Below are 19491 nucleotides of genomic sequence, written 5' to 3'. Positions count from 1 at the left end.
TTTCACTGTTAAAGACTGCTCTGCTGGTTTCACACACACACACACGCACACACACTCTTTACACACACACACACACACACACACACACACACACACACACACCTCCCCTGCAAAACTGGTTGGGAATGTCAGTGGTGCTCAGAGAGACTCCCTCCTCTTTTGGAGGCTGGGTTTCTAGTCATTACACCGACCCCCCCTCCTCACTCTCTCACACACACACACACACACACACACACACACCCTCTGTCCTACATGTGGTTTTCATTGAGGAGCTCAGAGGCCCGACATCTCTCTGTTTCTTTCTTTGCTGCCTCTCTCTGTTCTGCCGGGTCATGTGGTCTTCTCCCCTGAGGGGGAATGAAAGACGATATACAACAACTCCTTGTCAACATTTGCCAAAGCAGCAGATTATCAGAAGACGTCTGTTTGTTATTTCTCTCCATTCATTAATAATACACGTATCAACTGTCATGTTTGTTTCTATTCAACTGTCAAGTTAATTTTAAGAAAACTTTTGAAATGTATGAAAAATAATTAATTAAATTGGGTTTGATTCCATCAACTGGTTTGGAGGAAATAAGCTCGGCTCTTATTTTTAGTCATTGATCTTCGTCAACATTTTTCTCTCTTAATTTTGTCGTCTGTTTCGTTACTTATAACAAACGAACATGCGTACATGCGTAAAGACACTTCTGTAGTTATTTTAACCCAAACAAGGATCTTTTCCGAACTAAATATTTCACGATCTTTTCATAAACCTAAGTATTTCACGATCTTTTCATAAACCTAACCAAGTATTTTACGATCTTTTCACAAACCTAACCAAGTATTTTACGATCTTTTCATATTTCACGATCTTTTCATAAACCTAACGAAGTATTTTACGATCTTTTCACAAACCTAACTAAGTATTTTACGATCTTTTCACAAACCTAACTAAATATTTCACGATCTTTTCACAAACCTAACTAAGTATTTTACAATCTTTTCACAAACCTAACTAAGTATTTTACGATCTTTTCATAAACCTAACTAAGTATTTCACGATCTTTTCATATTTCACGATCTTTTCATAAACCTAACGAAGTATTTTACGATCTTTTCACAAACCTAACTAAATATTTCACGATCTTTTCACAAACCTAACTAAGTATTTTACGATCTTTTCACAAACCTAACTAAGTATTTTACGATCTTTTCACAAACCTAACTAAGTATTTTACGATCTTTTCATAAACCTAACTAAGTATTTTACGATCTTTTCACAAACCTAACTAAGTATTTCACGATCTTTTCATATTTCACGATCTTTTCATAAACCTAACAAAGTATTTTACAATCTTTTCATAAACCTAACGAAGTATTTCACGATCTTTTCATATTTTACGATCTTTTCACAAACCTAACTAAGTATTTTATGATCTTTTCATAAACCTAACTAAGTATTTTATGATCTTTTCACAAACCTAACTAAGTATTTTACGATCTTTTCACAAACCTAACTAAGTATTTTACGATCTTTTCATAAACCTAACTAAGTATTTTACGATCTTTTCATAAACCTAAGTATTTCACTATTCAGCTAACGAGTGGATATTGACGTGTCGCTGGACTTTAGGGAAACGCACAAAAAAAAGAGGAATAACTTTTTCGTGAGATATTAGAACCGTAAGAGGATAAATTGCTTTCGTCATAGTTTTACTCGACAAATATTACTGTTCAGGAATGTTTCCTCATTTGGGCTGTTCAGCCAAATGTTGCTCAGATTTATAGAACTTTATTTTAAATTGTAGTGACAGATCAAACATAATATGTATTATGGGATAGTATACATTTCTTGAATATTTATATTTGATGGGACTGTGCAGCCATAAAAAGCAGAACAATATTTATTTTAATAATGTAAAACAATGTCGCCTCTGAAGTAATAAAGATGCTCTTTAATCTGGACGCGTGACCTCCGGCCCGTCACGTCTTTGTCTCTTCGCTCCCTGAAGCCCTCAGCACTCAGACACAACACGGTTACCACAGTAACCCACTCAGAGCCACTCACCCCTGGAGTGTTGGTAAGCCTCGCTCGCTGGCACGTCAACACACAAAAGGGCATTCTGGGAAGGAATTCATGGCTCGGATGCCCTTCTTGCTCGTGCTCATAAAAACAGAACTGCGGTTTCCAGCAAACACGAGCTGACCTGAACACAACCTCGACACTCAGGAAACAAACAGCTGAACTTCCTCCAGCTACGCTCACTAAACACAAACTCATCGTCATATATTTACAACCAACGTTTGTCTAAGAAAGAAACCCAGATATGATGATGTGATGAAGACACGGCTCTGCTGCCTTCAGGTGAAAACGGTGAAGCCGCCACGCTGAAGTTACAACTGTAAGTTGAGTTGAGAGTACATATTTTTTACAGTGTAGTATACGGTCTTTTACTGTGACAGAGTAGTATACAGTGTGGTATTAGTATTTTACTTACTGTAACAATGTAGTTTTACTGTGTGGTATTCATGCGTTTAATGTAACAGAGTATTTTTAATGTGTGGTGTTAGAGTATTTTTACTGTAATAGTAGTTTTACTGTGTTTTATTAGTGCTTTCACTGTAACTGAGTACTTTTACAGAAGTAAAGGATCTGAATACTTCATCACTATAAACTACTGTTATTAAAAACTAGTTTATTATTAGAAATCTATTTTAAGTCAATTACCGATAAATAATAATAATACAAATGAACATGTAGATTTAATGCTAATGAGCTGTAATTCTTTTATTCATGGATTCATACATTCATGTTGACAGCAGAGCTCACTGGAGGAAGAGGAGGCATTAATAAACTCTCGTGAGGCGTTCACTGACCAGGTGTTTCCCCAACACGACGCGGTTTATTTCCTCCTCAGTCTGAATGAAGAAGCCTGTTGCTCTCTGATTGCATGTTAGTGTCGAAATTCTATAGATTTAATTATCAATTGTTCTTCTTATTGTTAATCCTGTAAATAATGATTTGCAGCCCTGAACTCGACTCCCTTTGTAACGTCACAGACGTCTGTTTTTATCTCCTCCAGCTTCTCTGCTGGAGAACAAACGTCTCCGTCCATCAGCGGAGACGACGCTCTCCGTCTGTCGCTTCGCTTTCAGCTCAAAACAAACAGCTGGTTTGGTTTTCTGCTTATCAGCGGAGGTCAGGATGCAAAACACCCGGCCTCCATCAGGCCTCCATCAGGCCTCCATCAGGCCTCCATCAGGCCGCTGCTGTGGGACAGTTCAGAGTCTTTCAGGTCTCAGCTGTATTCAAGGAGTTAAAGTCACAGCTCGTTTGTGCAGAAAGACTTTATAACACGACGACATCTGAGAACAGAAATATTTCTCTTTCTATTCTTGTGATCAGATGACAAGTTCATTAAATCACCAGAAAACTCTCAGTGTGCTTCAAACAAACGTGTGTACCTCGTGTTGTTGGTGGAAAGTAACTAAGTACATTTACTGAAGTACTATACTTGAATATTCTCATTGATACTTCTATTCTACTACAGTTCAGAGGGAGATTTACAGCCGAAGCTACTGATTACTTCATAGATTAATATAGAAAACTCTAAACTTCTCACATGGTTTTATTTTAATAACTCTTTGAAGCCCAAAGAGGCTAAAATTATTTTACAATAACGCCAAGATTGAAGAATTAGTTTGTGTATCAGAACTTAGTGTATTTCTCTGTTTTGGCGTCTTCATCCGACGGTTTGTGTAAATTATTATTTCAGCATTTACAGACAATTCAACAATACGGTCTATGGAGTCAAAAGAGTGGCATTAAAAAAAGATTAACTCTGTAAAACAATAAGAAGATGAATGTTCAAATTATTCATTTATGTATGTATATATATAAAAAAACATGCATTTAATATTTTTACATATAAATTACTCTATTTTCTACTTAAAATTATATTTTCTATAAATTTACAGATATATTTAAAAATATACAAAAATATGTAATTAAAATGTAAAAAATTAATAAATATATCTTTAAAAAATATATGTAAATATATATATATATATATATATATATATATATATATATCTGGAAATCATTTTATTTTCTTATTTCAGGAGCGGTTCTTATTCGATCTGTAAAATCCCGTCAAACTACGAGGAACCTCGTCATGTTTGAGCCGACCGTCCCGTGTGAAGAGAAGATGGAAGAAGTTCATAAAGACGTCTGTAAAGACGGTGAAGTGTCTGTAGAGGTCAGAGGTCAAGAGGCTATCCAAGCCGGTAACTGTTTAGGAGACAGACGTGGTAGAAGTACTCACATGTTCCGTAAAATAGCAATACTACACTGTAAAAAATACTCTGTTAGAAGTAAAAGTCCTACACTCAATATTAGGTAAAGTACAAAAGTATTCATTATGCAGAATAATATATTTTCATACTATTGGATTACGATTGATAATCAGACTTTATATAAGAAGTGGACGTAGTCGTCTTGATGTCATCCATAGGTTTGTGGACTGATTTTATGAAGCCTCAAATTCGTCATTTGGCCGTCGCCATTTTGTTTTTTTGCAGCCAGAAGTGACACCAGGGTTGCAAAACAACTGAACGCTGAATAAGACATACAAGTCATAGGCGACCAAAATGTTACTGCCAACTTTCATGAAGTGAAAACACAACGTGAAAGAGTTAAAGTTGTAAGATGAAAACACAGACATCTCTCAGACAAAGTCATGGTGTCGACCTGTCAATCACTGTGTAGCCCCGCCCCTAAAGCATCCCCTGCTTTATGGTCTGTGTGACTCTAAATGGACCATCATCTACTAAATGAACATCATGCTGTATTGAAGAAGACTTGAAACTAGAGATTGAGACCATAAACTCATGTTTACAATGTTTACTGAGGTAATAAATCAAGAGAGAAGTAGAGTCATTTTCTCATAGATTTCTATACAACCAGAGGAGTCGCCCCCTGGTGGACACTAGAGAGAATGCAGCTTTAACACGTGAAGAACCAAAGGTTGCCGCCTGTTATTGATGCATTAATGTGTTCATCTCTTTAATGTTGGAGGAACAACAGAGTGTCAGCTGAGTATCTGAAGGATTCAGTTTCACTTCGGATGATTAAAAACGAGGATAAAGGAGCTGACGAGGTAAAAGAGCGATGTGTGTACTGAAAACACAACGACAGTAATTCACTTATTTCATGCTGATTTTCGTCCGTCAGGGCTTTTCTTCAACAACATGATCACTTTGTTGTTTTCTGCCCGAGGCGGTAAATAAAGACCGGCTGCCATGGCAACAAAGATCCGCTGACACCGGACTCGTGATGAAACCTTCTCAGGACACAACGCTGGTTTCTCACGTCTGCATGAGCAGTTTTTTTGTTTAAGTCTGTAACTCATGAAATACTGGAGAGAATCAGAGGTGGAAGAAGTACTCACATCACTACACTTAAAGAAGTAATACTACAGTGTAGGAATACTCTGTTACAAGTAAAAGTACTGCATTCAAAATATTACTCAAGTAAAAGTACAAAAGCATCAAAGTGAAAGTACTCAGAAGAATCTAATGTATATTATAATTATTGAAGCTCATTTTAATGACTTTATATAGTGCTGGTAGTTTAGTCTATAATATTTCATCATTATTTATTATTTTATTTGGTTTTAATAAAGACATTTTTGACATTTTCAAGAAGCACTTTTTATTTTTATTTTAAATTTGTTTTATTTAAGGTTTTCTGTTTTGATTTATTTTAAAATGTAAAACCCTTTGAGCCACATCATCATCAGAATATTATTATTATTATTATTATTATTATATGAACAATCTGAAGCTGTCAGTAAAAAGTAATACATTTTGAAGTATATGAACAATAAAATATATTTATATATGTACATTGTAAACGTGCAGCACTTGAACAGATTTAGTAAATAACATTAATAAGAAATAAAGTACTTAGTTACTTTCCATCGCTGGAGAGAATCAAACAAAATGATTTTACACGATTTACAAATGTTTGTTAATGTAATTATCAATGTGTTTAATGAACTGGACATAGAGTGATTTACTAACCTTAAAATATCTGCAGAAGAAGAAAACAGACGTGAAGCTGAATCAGCAGAGTCCACTTCAAACCTTCTTCATGTGGATCTGGTTCAGAATCACCAGAGCTCTGATTGAAGGTTCATTGAACTCAGCTGTTGACAGAGAATCACGCAGCTGACTCACGATTCAACTCATCAGAGAGAGAAATAATTCACTGTTTCATGTCTGATAACGTTCGTCACTCTTAATCTACTTCTGAATATCCAACGCTGGAAATCCTCTAAACACGAGTATTACTGCTAAAACAAAGTACACGCGTGTAGTACACTCTGGGACCACGATCAGTGTTTTTACTTGTTCCAACAAACAGCTTCAGGTGTGTGACATTCAACTTAGACTCAAGAAAAGAAATCATTTCAGTGAACTAATGATTTTGAGTAAAGTTGACTAATGTGGACTTTTTCTAACACAATTTGACCCGTTTAGTTTCTCCGTGTGTAAAAACCTAAATGAGGCGACGGGTTTCCACGCAAGACTCTAGTAAAGTCAACTGATTTGGAACGAAGAGTGTTGAGACTTTAGTTGTCGTCGTGGAATCTTGAGGGATTTTTCTGACGTTGATGCTCAAGTTTCAGAGCACTGAAGTAAACACGTAGCTGGAGAACCGTAAAACTCGAGCTGTGTTCGCTGTTCCTTCACGCTCCACCAGGTGTTCATGAGCTCCGGTCAGGACGTCTGCACCGAGGGAGCGACGCAGCGCCGATGAGCCGATGAGCCCACGTTCAGGTGGAGGAATGTGGGCTCATTAAAAGCAGCAGAGAGAGCAGCAACGACGCATTCCTGCAGAGTGAGGTAACGCAGGAAGCAGATAAAACATCCCAGACACCTTTAATAGGATGCAACCACAAAATGCAGAGTTCAAACTGAAACGACTCGTTCCAGTGCAATGTTTGAATACAAAAAAAGACGTTTTAAACCAAACACAAAGACAGATCAAACTAAATGTAGTAAAAGCATCTTCACTAAAACATTATTCAGCTTTCAGTGTTTCTCTGAAGCCTCGTGCAGACCACACAACCTTCTTCATCATTCTCCTCTCCGGGAAGCGTTTTCCGTCGGACCGCCGCTGATGCTGCGATCCTTTGAACTCTCAGAACAAAAAGACACTGACAACTGCAACGGAACGGTTGTTCCAGTCGGAATTTCAAAGTCCCTGAGAAAATCCATCGAGACCGACTCCACAGACGTAAACTAACCGGACGTCACAGCAGCGCGGCGGAGAATCACGCAGAATCCAAACCTCCTCCCGTCCTACAGGGTGACTGCAGATCCTTTCATTTTGTTTCTCTTTGCTAATGAATCAATGTGGGCCCCTCCAGGCTGGTCACATACAGATCCAGTTCCTACTATACCGAAGAAAAATATATATATATATATATATATATATATATATATGCTATGAAATCATTTCCTATGTTATCTACTGAATCTCAAACGGTAGGGAGATGGATGGATCTTTCCTCCAGGAGACCAATGTTCGTTCAACAAGAAGTCAATGTTGAGTTATTTGTCACGTAACTTCAGTTACGATACTTCTTTAGTTATTATTTTACTAAAGAATAAATAAGTAGTTTTGTTGAGTTGTTTCCTGTAAAGACGATAGTTTATTTTGAAAAGACTGACGGACGTAAACCGATATCAAACGTTTGCTGCAGAAGCTTGTGAGGCTCAGAGATTAGTCAGACAAACATCGCTTTGCTGAGCAGATGCTTTTGGATGAATTTAGATCAACAGTTGGGAAGTCTGAGTGGATGGAGGTCAAACATGGACTTTCACCGAGGAGACCGATGTTTGTGTCTCCTGTGAAACCAAAAGTCCTGTAAATATTAGTTTACTTCTTTAATATGAATAAAGATTCAAATGCTTTCCAGCCACCCTGAGTTAACGTGCTGTTCTGTTAATTATAAACCTTATTCTGGTCACTTGATCCACGCTGCTCTTTGTGGACCAGAGAGACTCAGCTGGTGTTTTGTTGAGTCATCAGTGGTTGAGGATTATTTATCAGGTAACAGGATCGACGTGTAGCAACACAAAGATGACTGCAGGTCTGGATCCTGAATCCTGAAGCAGAACATTTGTAATCAAATAACTATAAAAACACTAATAAGATTGTGTGAACTCTCTCAGCTCTCTTTGTAAGAGCAGGAAACTTGAGAAAGTCTTATTTTAGGACGGTTCAGGTCCAACACGATGAGCATTAAGTCACTGAGTTTGTTTGTGGGTTTTCTAAGTAAGACGCAGCATTCAATCTATTTTTTCATTGTTCACTCACTTCATGTTTGATGTTGGAGAAACCAAAGATGTTTGCACACAGATGACCACACACTAAACGTCGGGGTTAGAAGAACTGAACAGAGAGGGAAGAAGACGGGTTCTGCAGCCTCTACTATCAGTCGTCTTATAGGATTCAGTTTCGGGGACGTCTTGTATCTACAGCTGCAGCTCTCTGGAAGGTGACAGCGCTGTTTGAAACCTGGTCTCCGATGTGCAACCCCTGCAGGTTGGGTCGTGTTCAAGAGCCCGCCAGGTTCCTGGTAACGAAACCAGCGCTCTCTGCAGAGGAGCGTGGGCTTTTGGTGGAATGCAGAATTCAGAAAACAAATAAATCACCTATCCAGATTTGACAACAAGCGTGCAGAGAGGCTCCACCAGCCTGTGAGCTGAAAGTGAAACCATATGGGACAAATAGGGGGGAAGTTAATGAGATTTTGAGCAGGCACTAAATGTTATGGCACCCCTTGAACTTTAACGACGACCTCCAGCGGGCTGGACATAATAACCCTGAATGACTTTACAGCCTGGGTCGGTTATGAGGACGTGCTTGGGTTATGTTCACGAGGTCTGCAGAGAGACGGCAGGACAGAGCGATAAATATCTGAGTCAGCAGAGTGAGGTGATGGAAAATATGAACGAACAAAGAGTAAAATATGAAGTGGTGGAAGAAAGAGAGAGGGCACGGAGGAGCTTTGGACCGTGAGGCTGAAGTTAAACCAGAGAACAACAAGACGGCACAATCCAATACAAATATTTAAAAAGATTCTTAAATATGCACCAAAAACGAATCGCCTCAAACTTTCCATCAAATCATTTCCCCTCAAAAAAGGGGCAGCTACAAAATGTTTTATCAGCTGTTTCTCTTCAAAATATATAACAATTCATATAATATCTTACAAGAAATACTCACATTTTGTGTGCGTTTTCCTCCAAAGACTTTTGGACATCCAGTCTTTTCAAAATAAACTTCCGACTTCACAGGAAACAACTCAGTTAGGTTTCGACAACAAAACTACTGAGTTATGTTTAGGAAAAGATTACGGTTTTGGGTTAAAATGACTACAGAAGTGCCTGAACATCGGCCTCCTGGTTAAAGGATCGCTGGTTGTTAGACACATCCAACTCCTCTCCCACGCTGTGTGGACTTCTCGCGGTCTTTATACTTCCTCGCTCATGATTACGTTATTTATCGTAGCTATATCTACAAACGGCTGGATGAGACCAGCCTGTCCTGTTATGTGACTAAGAAGTGCTGCACATCAACTTCAGCTGTTTCTGCACAAGAGAAAGCCCCACATCACCAGATCCAGACAGAAGATATTGAAATGAAGAAACATCACTGTTCCTCTTTATTCTCTTATACAATCATTACAAATATTTTAAAAAGCACAACAATAACTACAATATATTGCACTTGACTTGTACACAATCCTCTAAAATCAACTTGAGCTTCTGTTCAGAGCTGAAAACGGAACAAACACGCCACCTAGTGGTCGTGAACCTGCAGGACGACCTCAAACAGCTGATCTGAGGTCTGTTTCAGCTCGTCTTCCTGCAGGAGAAACCAGCGAGGCTTTACACTTTTAATGACGTTCCTCATGTGTTCAGAACACATTTGTATTTTGTCCTGAAAAGCTCCAGGACACAAAAGGTTCAGTTTATCACAAACATTCAACATCAACACATAAAGGAACACTTCATCCTCCAGTTTATCACAAACATTCATCATCAACACATAAAGGAACACTTCATCCTCCAGTTTATCACAAACATTCAACATCAACACATAAAGGAACACTTCATCCTTCAGTTTATCACAAACATTCAACATCAACACATAAAGGAACACTTCATCCTTCAGTTTATCACAAACATTCAACATCAACACATAAAGGAACACTTCATCCTTCAGTTTATCACAAACATTCAACATCAACACATAAAGGAACACTTCATCCTTCAGTTTATCACAAACATTCAACATCAACACATAAAGGAACACTTCATCCTTCAGTTTATCACAAACATTCAACATCAACACATAAAGGAACACTTCATCCTTCAGTTTATCACAAACATTCATCATCAACACATAAAGGAACACTTCATCCTTCAGTTTATCACAAACATTCAACATCAACACGTAAAGGAACACTTCATCCTTCAGTTTATCACAAACATTCAACATCAACACATAAAGTAACACTTCATCCTTCAGTTTATCACAAACATTCAACATCAACACATAAAGTAACACTTCATCCTTCAGTTTATCACAAACATTCATCATCAACACGTAAAGGAACACTTCATCCTTCAGTTTATCACAAACATTCAACATCAACACATAAAGGAACACTTCATCCTTCAGTTTATCACAAACATTCAACATCAACACATAAAGGAACACTTCATCCTTCAGTTTATCACAAACATTCAACATCAACACATAAACAAACACTTCATCCTTCAGTTTATCACAAATAAATTGTTGTAAATTATTCTTTTGCTGCATTGTATGTTGTACAGTTTTGTTGACATCTGTTGTGTGTAACTCACTGCTGGTTTCATAAATTTACCACACACACACACACACATACGCACACACTTACATGCTGTCACACTCCTTGTATGGAGCTCTGAGCTCTCCGGCCTCTAAGGTTTCCTTAGTTTCTAACTTTATCCTGTCGTTCTGTAAGGGGGGGGGGGGGGGGGGGCGCCTCAGAGTTAAATTTGGATCATGTGACTTCACCAAGAAGATGCGTTCTCTCTCTGTCAGTCTTCAGACTGAGGTTTAAATTTAGTATAAAACGTCTGGAGTTCAGCTGAACTTATCACGGCATCCATAAATATATAAATATAATAATATTTTAAAGCAGTTTTAATATTTAAAGTATGATAAGATACAGGGGAAATAATAATATAATAAATAATAATATATATATATAGTCCTTTTTTGGACTTTTTACTATCCATGTTTAAAATTATAATTTTACATTTACATAATGTATTTATATATATGTAGATACATACATATTTACTGTATACTTGTATACACAATCTCATACATAACAATTAGTTGTGACAAAATGTCTGAAGTAACATTTATTTCAATATATTTATATATTATTTGAATTTGAGTTTGATTTTCTCAAAGTATTCCAACAGCATTCAAATATATATATTTTTTTATATTTAATATTTTCACCCTACTCCTAAATTTACTGTACATATATTACATATATTTACTGATGCACAACAATTTCCATCAGGATAAATTAAGTCATAGCTCATCTTATTTCATCATCATCATCATCATCATCATCATCATCATCATCATCACTAATGAGGAATAAAAGACATGTTCAGTGTTTGTTGGTAGTTTTCATACAGACACTATTAAAAATAATGATTTTATAACTGAACTACCGTTTTCATTTCAAACCGTATGGAAGTCAAATGATGTCGTACAACTTTCTACTACAACTTAAAAAAAAATATCCATTTATTTTTCACAGATATTTTGACTAAATAAATCATAGAATAAAAATAAAAAATATATAAAAATAACATTTTATTCAAATTCTGCTTTTTCTTCTCTAAAGTGGAAAATATTTTCAAATTATATAAAATATTTTGGAGACAAATCACAAAAATAAATAAATACAATTTAAAAATCCAGTAATTCCTGTTGAAGGCTTTGAATCCGGATTTAGACCTTTGTGTTTGTATAATAAAAGAAGGTGAATTAATACAATATTATTTTACACTCACAAACTACAGAGACTTTATCTTTGGTGCCAGATAAAACATTTCTGCTGCTGAACAATGCAAATAAAGACACCAAAATATCTTTTCTTCCACATTTGACTTTATTGTTTCTCTTCAACATGGTTCATGTTGCTGTGAATGTTGTCCTGAATGTGTGGAGTTTAAGACCTGCTGTTGTGTGTTGGTGTGTGAACCTCCTCCCCCCCAAAAAAAACTTCCATCCAGACAAACAAACAAATTAAAAACGAAATCCTCAAACGCAGAGCGACTCCTCTCAGACTTGCTAAGCTGCTGCAGTTCAGCACCGTCTGGTTCAAACCAACACAAATAAGACACGTGGAGTTCATAAAAACAAAGACGAACAGCAGCAACGCGTTCCTTTAGGAAGTCTCGAACATCTTCTTCCTGTCGGCCTTGTCCTCGATGTTCTTACGCCAGTCGCCAGCGGCTTCTACCGGCTGCAAAGGAGCATTTTTTAACATTATTTCAAGTTATTTCAATCAAAACAAATATTCAGAGAAAAACAAGTCATTTAAATGCAAAAAAAGAAATAAATTGCATGTTTTCAAAACATATATAATTGAATGGATACGGACGTAAATAAAAAAGAAATATAATTTAGTAGATGAAATGTTTATAATGCTATTATTGTTAGTTATTTTTATTCCTTTTTACATGTTTCTATTCTTGTGAGTGTGTTGCTTCAGTATATCACTGAGTGTGGTGGACTCACCTCCTCCTTGACCTCCTTCTTGACCTGCTTCAGGTTGGCCCTCAGGTCCATGTTCACCGTGTGCTTGGAGCCCAGCAGAGCCTTCAGCATGGTGTCGGCGGACATGCGCACTTTCCTCAGAGCGGGTTTCTTCACTCCTCTCAGGTCCACCACTTTGATGTTCAGGTCTTCAATCTGAGAGAAGAAGGAAAACAACGATAGAAAGGGTCGTTGTTAACACTCACATCACAAATGATCAGTCACGATACCTAAATCAAGACATTAAAAGAGACCAAACCACATGTTATTATGGTAATATCAGAACTCCTGCTAAACAAAAACTACAGTTAGAATGAAATCTAATTATTGAGGAGGATACCTGAGAAGATATCTGTACGAGTAGCCACAATGATATTAAAAGTCATCTGTGGAAAGATTTGATTTGAAGGTAAAAACTAGATTTCTCAGGCCTCCATTGATCGCTTCAATATTTGATAAAGGTTCAGCATCAGTCGCTTCATGTTGGAGGAAATGATTCACAGATCTGGGACTGTGCAGCTCTGGAGGGATTATTTGGAAATAAGATTGAAAAAATAATGAAGATTGCCATCCTACTGTTTTCACTTGGAGAACCATCCCAAAATATAACGGGGAAAACACCAAAGATATGAACGACGAATACTTTCACTCATTGACAAACAAACTGTAAATGTAAATTGGAGGAAATGAAATCAATGACATAAAAACTGCAAATATAGATGGAGCTGATTCTACAACGCTGCTGTTACGTTGTTATCTTGATGTATGGAGTCATAGGAGCGCCATAACAAGAATGAATCGGTAAAAGAATAGGACAAATAAAAACATATGAAAGAATAATCATACGTATTTTCATTTATTTTCTTGTTCATTTATTTCTGTATATATTTCTGTATACATTTTTTATTTAATTTAAACTACAGTATATGTGTTGGCCCTTCACGGAATATTAATATCAATAGAGAAAAGCAAAAGCAATCGGGAACAAAACAAGTGAAAGTAAAGAGCTAAAATATTAAACATATTGTAATATAAAAAAATAAATAAATCAAAAAAATATACAGAGAAAAACAAGTAATTTAAGTGGAAGAAATATAAATATATATTAAATACAATTTAATAAATAAAACGTTTATAATTGCGACTACTTTATTTGTATTCCTATTTCCACATGTTTTATTATGTTTAAGTGTTTTGCTCTATGTATTCCTACTCGTTTATTTAGCTATCAATCATTTTATTTATTCCTCTTTAAAAATATATATTTCCTTTTATGGCGCTCGTAAGACTCCATAGCCGGGCAGTCATACTTGGAAAAGGGAAGAAAGAAAGAAAGAAAGAAAAGCCTGTTTAACAGCGTTTTAAATTGAAATAAAGTTTTGTTTAGTTGTTGTTAGTGATGTCAGAGCGTTCACCTCTTTGTCGGCCTTCTGAACTTTGGAGTGGATGTCGTACCTCTCCTCGTCGATCCTGTCAATGATAGCGTTCAGCTTCTTGCAGTATTCCTGTTGAAACAAGCACACACACACAGTTCTCGTGTTACACACATGTACATTCCCCTGCACACCTGTAGCATGTACAGGTGTATTTATATACACCTGTACATGAAACCACAGGTGAGCTGACATGTGTCCAATGTGAATTAATACCCGAAGATAAAGTACAATTTTGAGGTACTTGTATTTGAGGTACTTTACTTGAGTATTTCCCTTTTATGCTACTTCCTACTTCTCCTTCACTCCATCTCAGAGGTACACATTGTAATTTTTACTGTACTATCTCAGAGGTACACATTGTACTTTTTACTGTACTATCTCAGAGGTACACATTGTACTTTTTACTGTACTACATCTCAGAGGTACACATTGTACTTTTTACTGTACTACATCTCAGAGGTACATATTGTACTTTTTTACTGTAGTACATGTATCTGTCAGCCTTAGTTACTTAACCATTTTTTACATGTAAAGATACATGTAAAAAATCTGATGCATTCCCATTAATTAAAGAAAATAAGAAGAGTATATTAATGAGTATAAGTAGCTGGACATTGACTTTAGAATGCTGCTTACATAAATGCATCGATAATATGTATTTAATGTAAATAACCTGTGTTCCTTCTGCAGCAGAAGTACTTCTGCTTTTGGTTCTCTGAGTATATTTTGAGGTTTATACTTTAAGTAATACTTTGAATTCAGGCTCTGAGGCTCTGTGGCTCTGAGGCTGTGAGGCTGTGAGGCTCTGAGGCTCTGTGGCTCTGAGGCTCTGTGGCTCTGAGGCTGTGAGGCTTTGTGGCTCTGAGGCTCTGTGGCTCTGAGGCTCTGAGGCTGTGAGGCTTTGTGGCTCTGAGGCTGTGAGGCTCTGTGGCTCTGTGGCTCTGTGGCTCTGAGGCTTTGTGGCTCTGAGGCTGTGAGGCTCTGAGGCTCTGAGGCTTTGTGGCTCTGAGGCTGTGAGGCTCTGTGGCTCTGAGGCTGTGAGGCTCTGAGGCTTTGTGGCTCTGAGGCTGTGAGGCTCTGAGGCTGTGAGGCTGTGAGGCTCTGTGGCTCTGAGGCTCTGAGGCTCTGAGGGGGTTTTGGTGGATGCTGGTCTCACCATCAGGGCGTCGTGGTCTCCGCTCATCTCGGGGGCGGGGCAGTGTTCACTCATGTAGGCCGCTTTAGCCGCCGCGTCGTCAATTTTCTCCTGGTCCAGCCATTTCTGAGCGATCGACAGGATCACACTCTGCAGGACAAACGGCATCATTTCATTATTATTATTATTATTATTTCACACGCTGAGAACTCAAAACGCCACAAAAGAATTAAACTTAAATAAAAACAGGATCTGAAACACTTTTTAAAGGATGAACACCAAATACTGATTAATGTGCTGCTGAAAAGAGATTCACGTGTTCACCAAATTAACTCATTATCTATAAATAATATCAGCTTAATATCTGTATTAATGACCAATTCATTGACAATTAATGGCAAGTTGATGTCATAGAATGCAAACAATAAGCTTTAAACTATTACATTTAACACAAATTAACAAAAATGTTAACGATTTCATATAAATATTCAAAAATATATATTTTTTATCACTTTTTAACAATAATTCAGATCATATAATGAGCTTATATTATCATGAACACCTCATTTTTTAAGCAGGACTGTAATAAAATGCCGTGATAATTACCTTCAGGTGATGCCTGCGGCTGGAATTCATCTTTTTCCTGTTTGAGAGTGAGATCATCATCATCATCATCATCATCATCAATCATGCTTTTCTTAGAACAAGTGAACACATCCATCTTGATAATAATAAATATGTATAAATAGATATCACCATGAAACTTCCCTAAAGAGAATTATTTATTCTACTGTGTGAACCTGCAGCACACAGAGAGCAGTGAACGTTAACGTTGGTGTGTGAGAGCTGCTGAAGTGGAGATTTATCATCATTTAGAGAAAACGTCCTTTAAAGAGACGTTTAGTTCAGTTACAGACATTTAGAATAAAACATGAACTCATAGAGATCATGAAGCTTCACCTCTTCATCACATCAAGAGGAGGATTTACTGTGTTACACGTTTACTGACATGTTGTGTTTAAATATGCAAATGAGGTATTATGTGATGGTCGAAATCTACAGACGTTAAACAGACAAAGTAGTAAAATAAATGTTGTATTTCCTCTGGTCTGAAAGAAGACGAGTTATGGAAGATAAACAGACCGACATCACTACATCTGTGTCTGAAGTGTCACTTTAATGGATTGTGAAAAAGGCAGATTTCTGTCGTAAAAACAAAACAAAACTTTCTCCAACAATGTGTTTTGTCTTTCCACAGTGATTTCCTGAGAACTGTGTTTGCACTAAAGCTGATCTAAACTTGGTGGGTCCGATCAGAGAAGGTGACGTTCACACTTACTCAGACATCTTGGCGTTTTGTTCTGCGGTTCACGACCTGCATGAAGACACACATGAGAAGACAGTGAGCGGAGGAAACATTTGGGTCTTTTTGACCTCTGCTGACCGCCGTAGCGTCTCAGATCAGGATGTCAGTGTGAGGTTCTCTGAGATCAGCAGGTTCTGCTGCTCCGATGGATGTCGGGAATATTTGAGCCGTAACGAGATCCCAAACCACAGCTGAAGAGCAGCGACGTCGACTGAACTAAACTGGGACGGTCGGGATCCGGTGTCCGGTCTGGACGGTTTGCGACCGGATAGGATGAAGAGTTAATTTAAAGAAATTCTCCAGTGGAATATCGTTAACTTAAGTTCATCTCCGGCACCTTTAACTTACTTTGAATGTTAAAATACTGGCTCCAAATCAGGCGGAATGGAAGTTCACATTAAAAATTCAGCTTTTCACTCAGTGACTTATCAGTGATTTTAACATCTTTAAAAGTTGTACAATTTAAATTTTTTCTGAGTTTCTTTTAACTCAGATTTTTACACAAAAAATAAAAGAAATAAAGTCCAAGAAATGATACAACCAGCCGCTAAATCCTGCAGAGGAATACATTAACTTATTAACCATGATTAATAATCTGTATTAACGAGCAATTCATTGAAAATGAATGACCAGTTGTTGTCATAAAACACTACAAATATGTTCACGTCCCATGTCAAAAATAAGTAAAACTTAAAAGATATCCGGTATTCAAACAAATAAATTTGCTCTTATTCAAAAACATGTTTTGTCAAATTCTTTCTCATGATATTTGTCTCACTCCAAACCTTTTTAAAGAATAACAGCTTAACCATGATTCAGCCGACTGACAGGACGGTATTCTAGCCGTCTGAGCGCCGCAGTCTGAAGACTCTGTGGGATCGCAGTGACTTTCTACCAGCGAGCTGCAAACAGCTTCAGGACCATAAAACACCTCTCGGTGCAGCTGAACGGCTCCCATAAATTTAAGTCTTGTCAGGAAAAGGTCAAAAGTCGGCAGCAAACATGTAGAAAGTGAGTTCAGGAACGTCAGGAAGGGTCAGCGGAGGAGAAACCAACAGCCATCATCTCAACCTCTCAAACCAGGGATTTTAGAAACAGTCTGGTGGACGTGTGGCTGCTCGGATTAAATAAAAAAGATGCTGCTCCCAGAGAAGCTCAAAAACAAGAGACAAAATTAAAAATGTAAATTCTCACCTATCGACAGGAGGAAGAAGAAGGGATCCACGACACACTTGTGGATGAAAAGGAGACACTGCCAAAGACACACAGTGAAAAAGGAAATAGGGTTTATATGGCGGATAGCGATGCCTCAGCAAAGCGCTCAGATCCTCTTTATGGAAATGGATCCCGAGCAGACCAATGAGCCGACGAGCTCCTGAAATACACCAGACCCAGCCCCGCTCCTCCAACACCCCCCCTCCATCCCCATGAGTCGACTTCAAGCTTCAAGATGCAGATGCACACAAGGGAGTATGTGTGTGTGTGTGTGTGTGTGTGTGTGTGTGTGTGTGGGTGTGGGTGGGGTGTGTGTGTGGGTGTGTGGGTGTGGGTGGGTGGGTGGGGTGTGTGTGTGTGTACGCGGGGGCCCTATGTAACCCCCCAGGGTTCTTGGAACCAGGACTAGAAAAACAACTTTCTGTTTTCAACCTGAAAATATCCCTTAAAGGGCCGGCGTGTAGCATTTAATGGATCTATTAGAAGATATGTAATAAAAATAATCAGTGTTTTTGTTGCACCGCCATGTTTCTACAGTAGCCCAGAACAGACAAACACTGGACCTACAGAGAGAATATGTCACCTTAAGGCCACCGTAGACACAACCTGGGTATTTTGTTGGTTGTAATCTGATGTCACTAGATGTCACTAGATCCTTCACACTGGCCCTTTAAGTAGCTTTAGTGCTGTTTTCTGAAGTTTATACATTGAGATAAATATTTAAAAAATGATGATGTTTTCTGACTTTTATTTATATTATTGGCATTTAATAAACAAAGTAATAATAATTCTTAAGATGTCCTGAAAAAGATTTCATTGACCATTTGATTCGTTGATCACTTGTTTTATTTATACCTCTCTTTGTACCTCTATTTATACTTCTATTTGTACCTCTATTTGTACCTCTATTTATACTTCTATTTGTACCTCTCTTTGTACCTCTCTTTGTACCTCTCTTTATACCTCTCTTTGTACTTCTATTTGTACCTCTCTTTGTACCTCTCTTTGTACCTCTCTTTATACCTCTATTTGTACTTCTATTTGTACCTCTCTTTGTACCTCTCTTTGTACTTCTATTTATACCTCTATTTGTACCTCTCTTTGTACCTCTCTTTGTACCTCTATTTGTACCTCTCTTTGTACCTCTCTTTGTACCTCTCTTTGTACCTCTCTTTGTACCTCTATTTGTACCTCTATTTGTACCTCTCTTTGTACCTCTCTTTATACCTCTATTTGTACTTCTATTTGTACCTCTCTTTGTACTTCTATTTATACCTCTATTTGTACCTCTCTTTGTACCTCTCTTTGTACCTCTATTTGTACCTCTCTTTGTACCTCTCTTTGTACCTCTCTTTGTACCTCTCTTTGTACCTCTCTTTGTACCTCTATTTGTACCTCTCTTTGTACCTCTCTTTGTACCTCTATTTGTACCTCTCTTTGT

General features: G+C 37.5%; 1 protein-coding gene across 1 annotated transcript; it reads right to left on the bottom strand.

Annotated features, from left to right (window-relative positions):
* Window positions 1–12229: 12229 nt before the first annotated feature.
* On the bottom strand, window positions 12230–18133 carry LOC306698523 (troponin I, fast skeletal muscle-like). Its single transcript, XM_079162846.1, has 7 exons — window positions 18030–18133; window positions 16809–16844; window positions 16076–16112; window positions 15491–15619; window positions 14314–14403; window positions 12881–13054; window positions 12230–12605 (listed from the first exon to the last, which is right to left on the bottom strand). The coding sequence occupies exons 2-7, from the start codon at window positions 16814–16816 to the stop codon at window positions 12528–12530; spliced, it is 516 nt and encodes a 171-aa protein (XP_079018972.1). The 5' UTR covers window positions 16817–16844; window positions 18030–18133; the 3' UTR covers window positions 12230–12527.
* Window positions 18134–19491: the final 1358 nt, after the last annotated feature.

This window comes from Pholis gunnellus, assembly GCF_910591455.1.
Source record: "Pholis gunnellus genome assembly, chromosome: 7".
Taxonomy (NCBI): Eukaryota; Metazoa; Chordata; class Actinopteri; order Perciformes; family Pholidae; genus Pholis; species Pholis gunnellus.
The sequence above is the reverse complement of the archived record's forward strand: the minus strand, read 5'-3'. Positions and strand labels throughout refer to the sequence as shown.

Bases quoted from the DNA above. Each gene is read 5' to 3' on its own strand.
- LOC306698523 (XM_079162846.1), bottom strand. The intron at 14,404-15,490 runs GTGAGACCAGCA...TTGTTTCAACAG, and splicing joins GAGACCACGACGCCCTGATG to GAATACTGCAAGAAGCTGAA. The intron at 13,055-14,313 runs GTGAACGCTCTG...TTCTTCTCTCAG, and splicing joins TTCAGAAGGCCGACAAAGAG to ATTGAAGACCTGAACATCAA.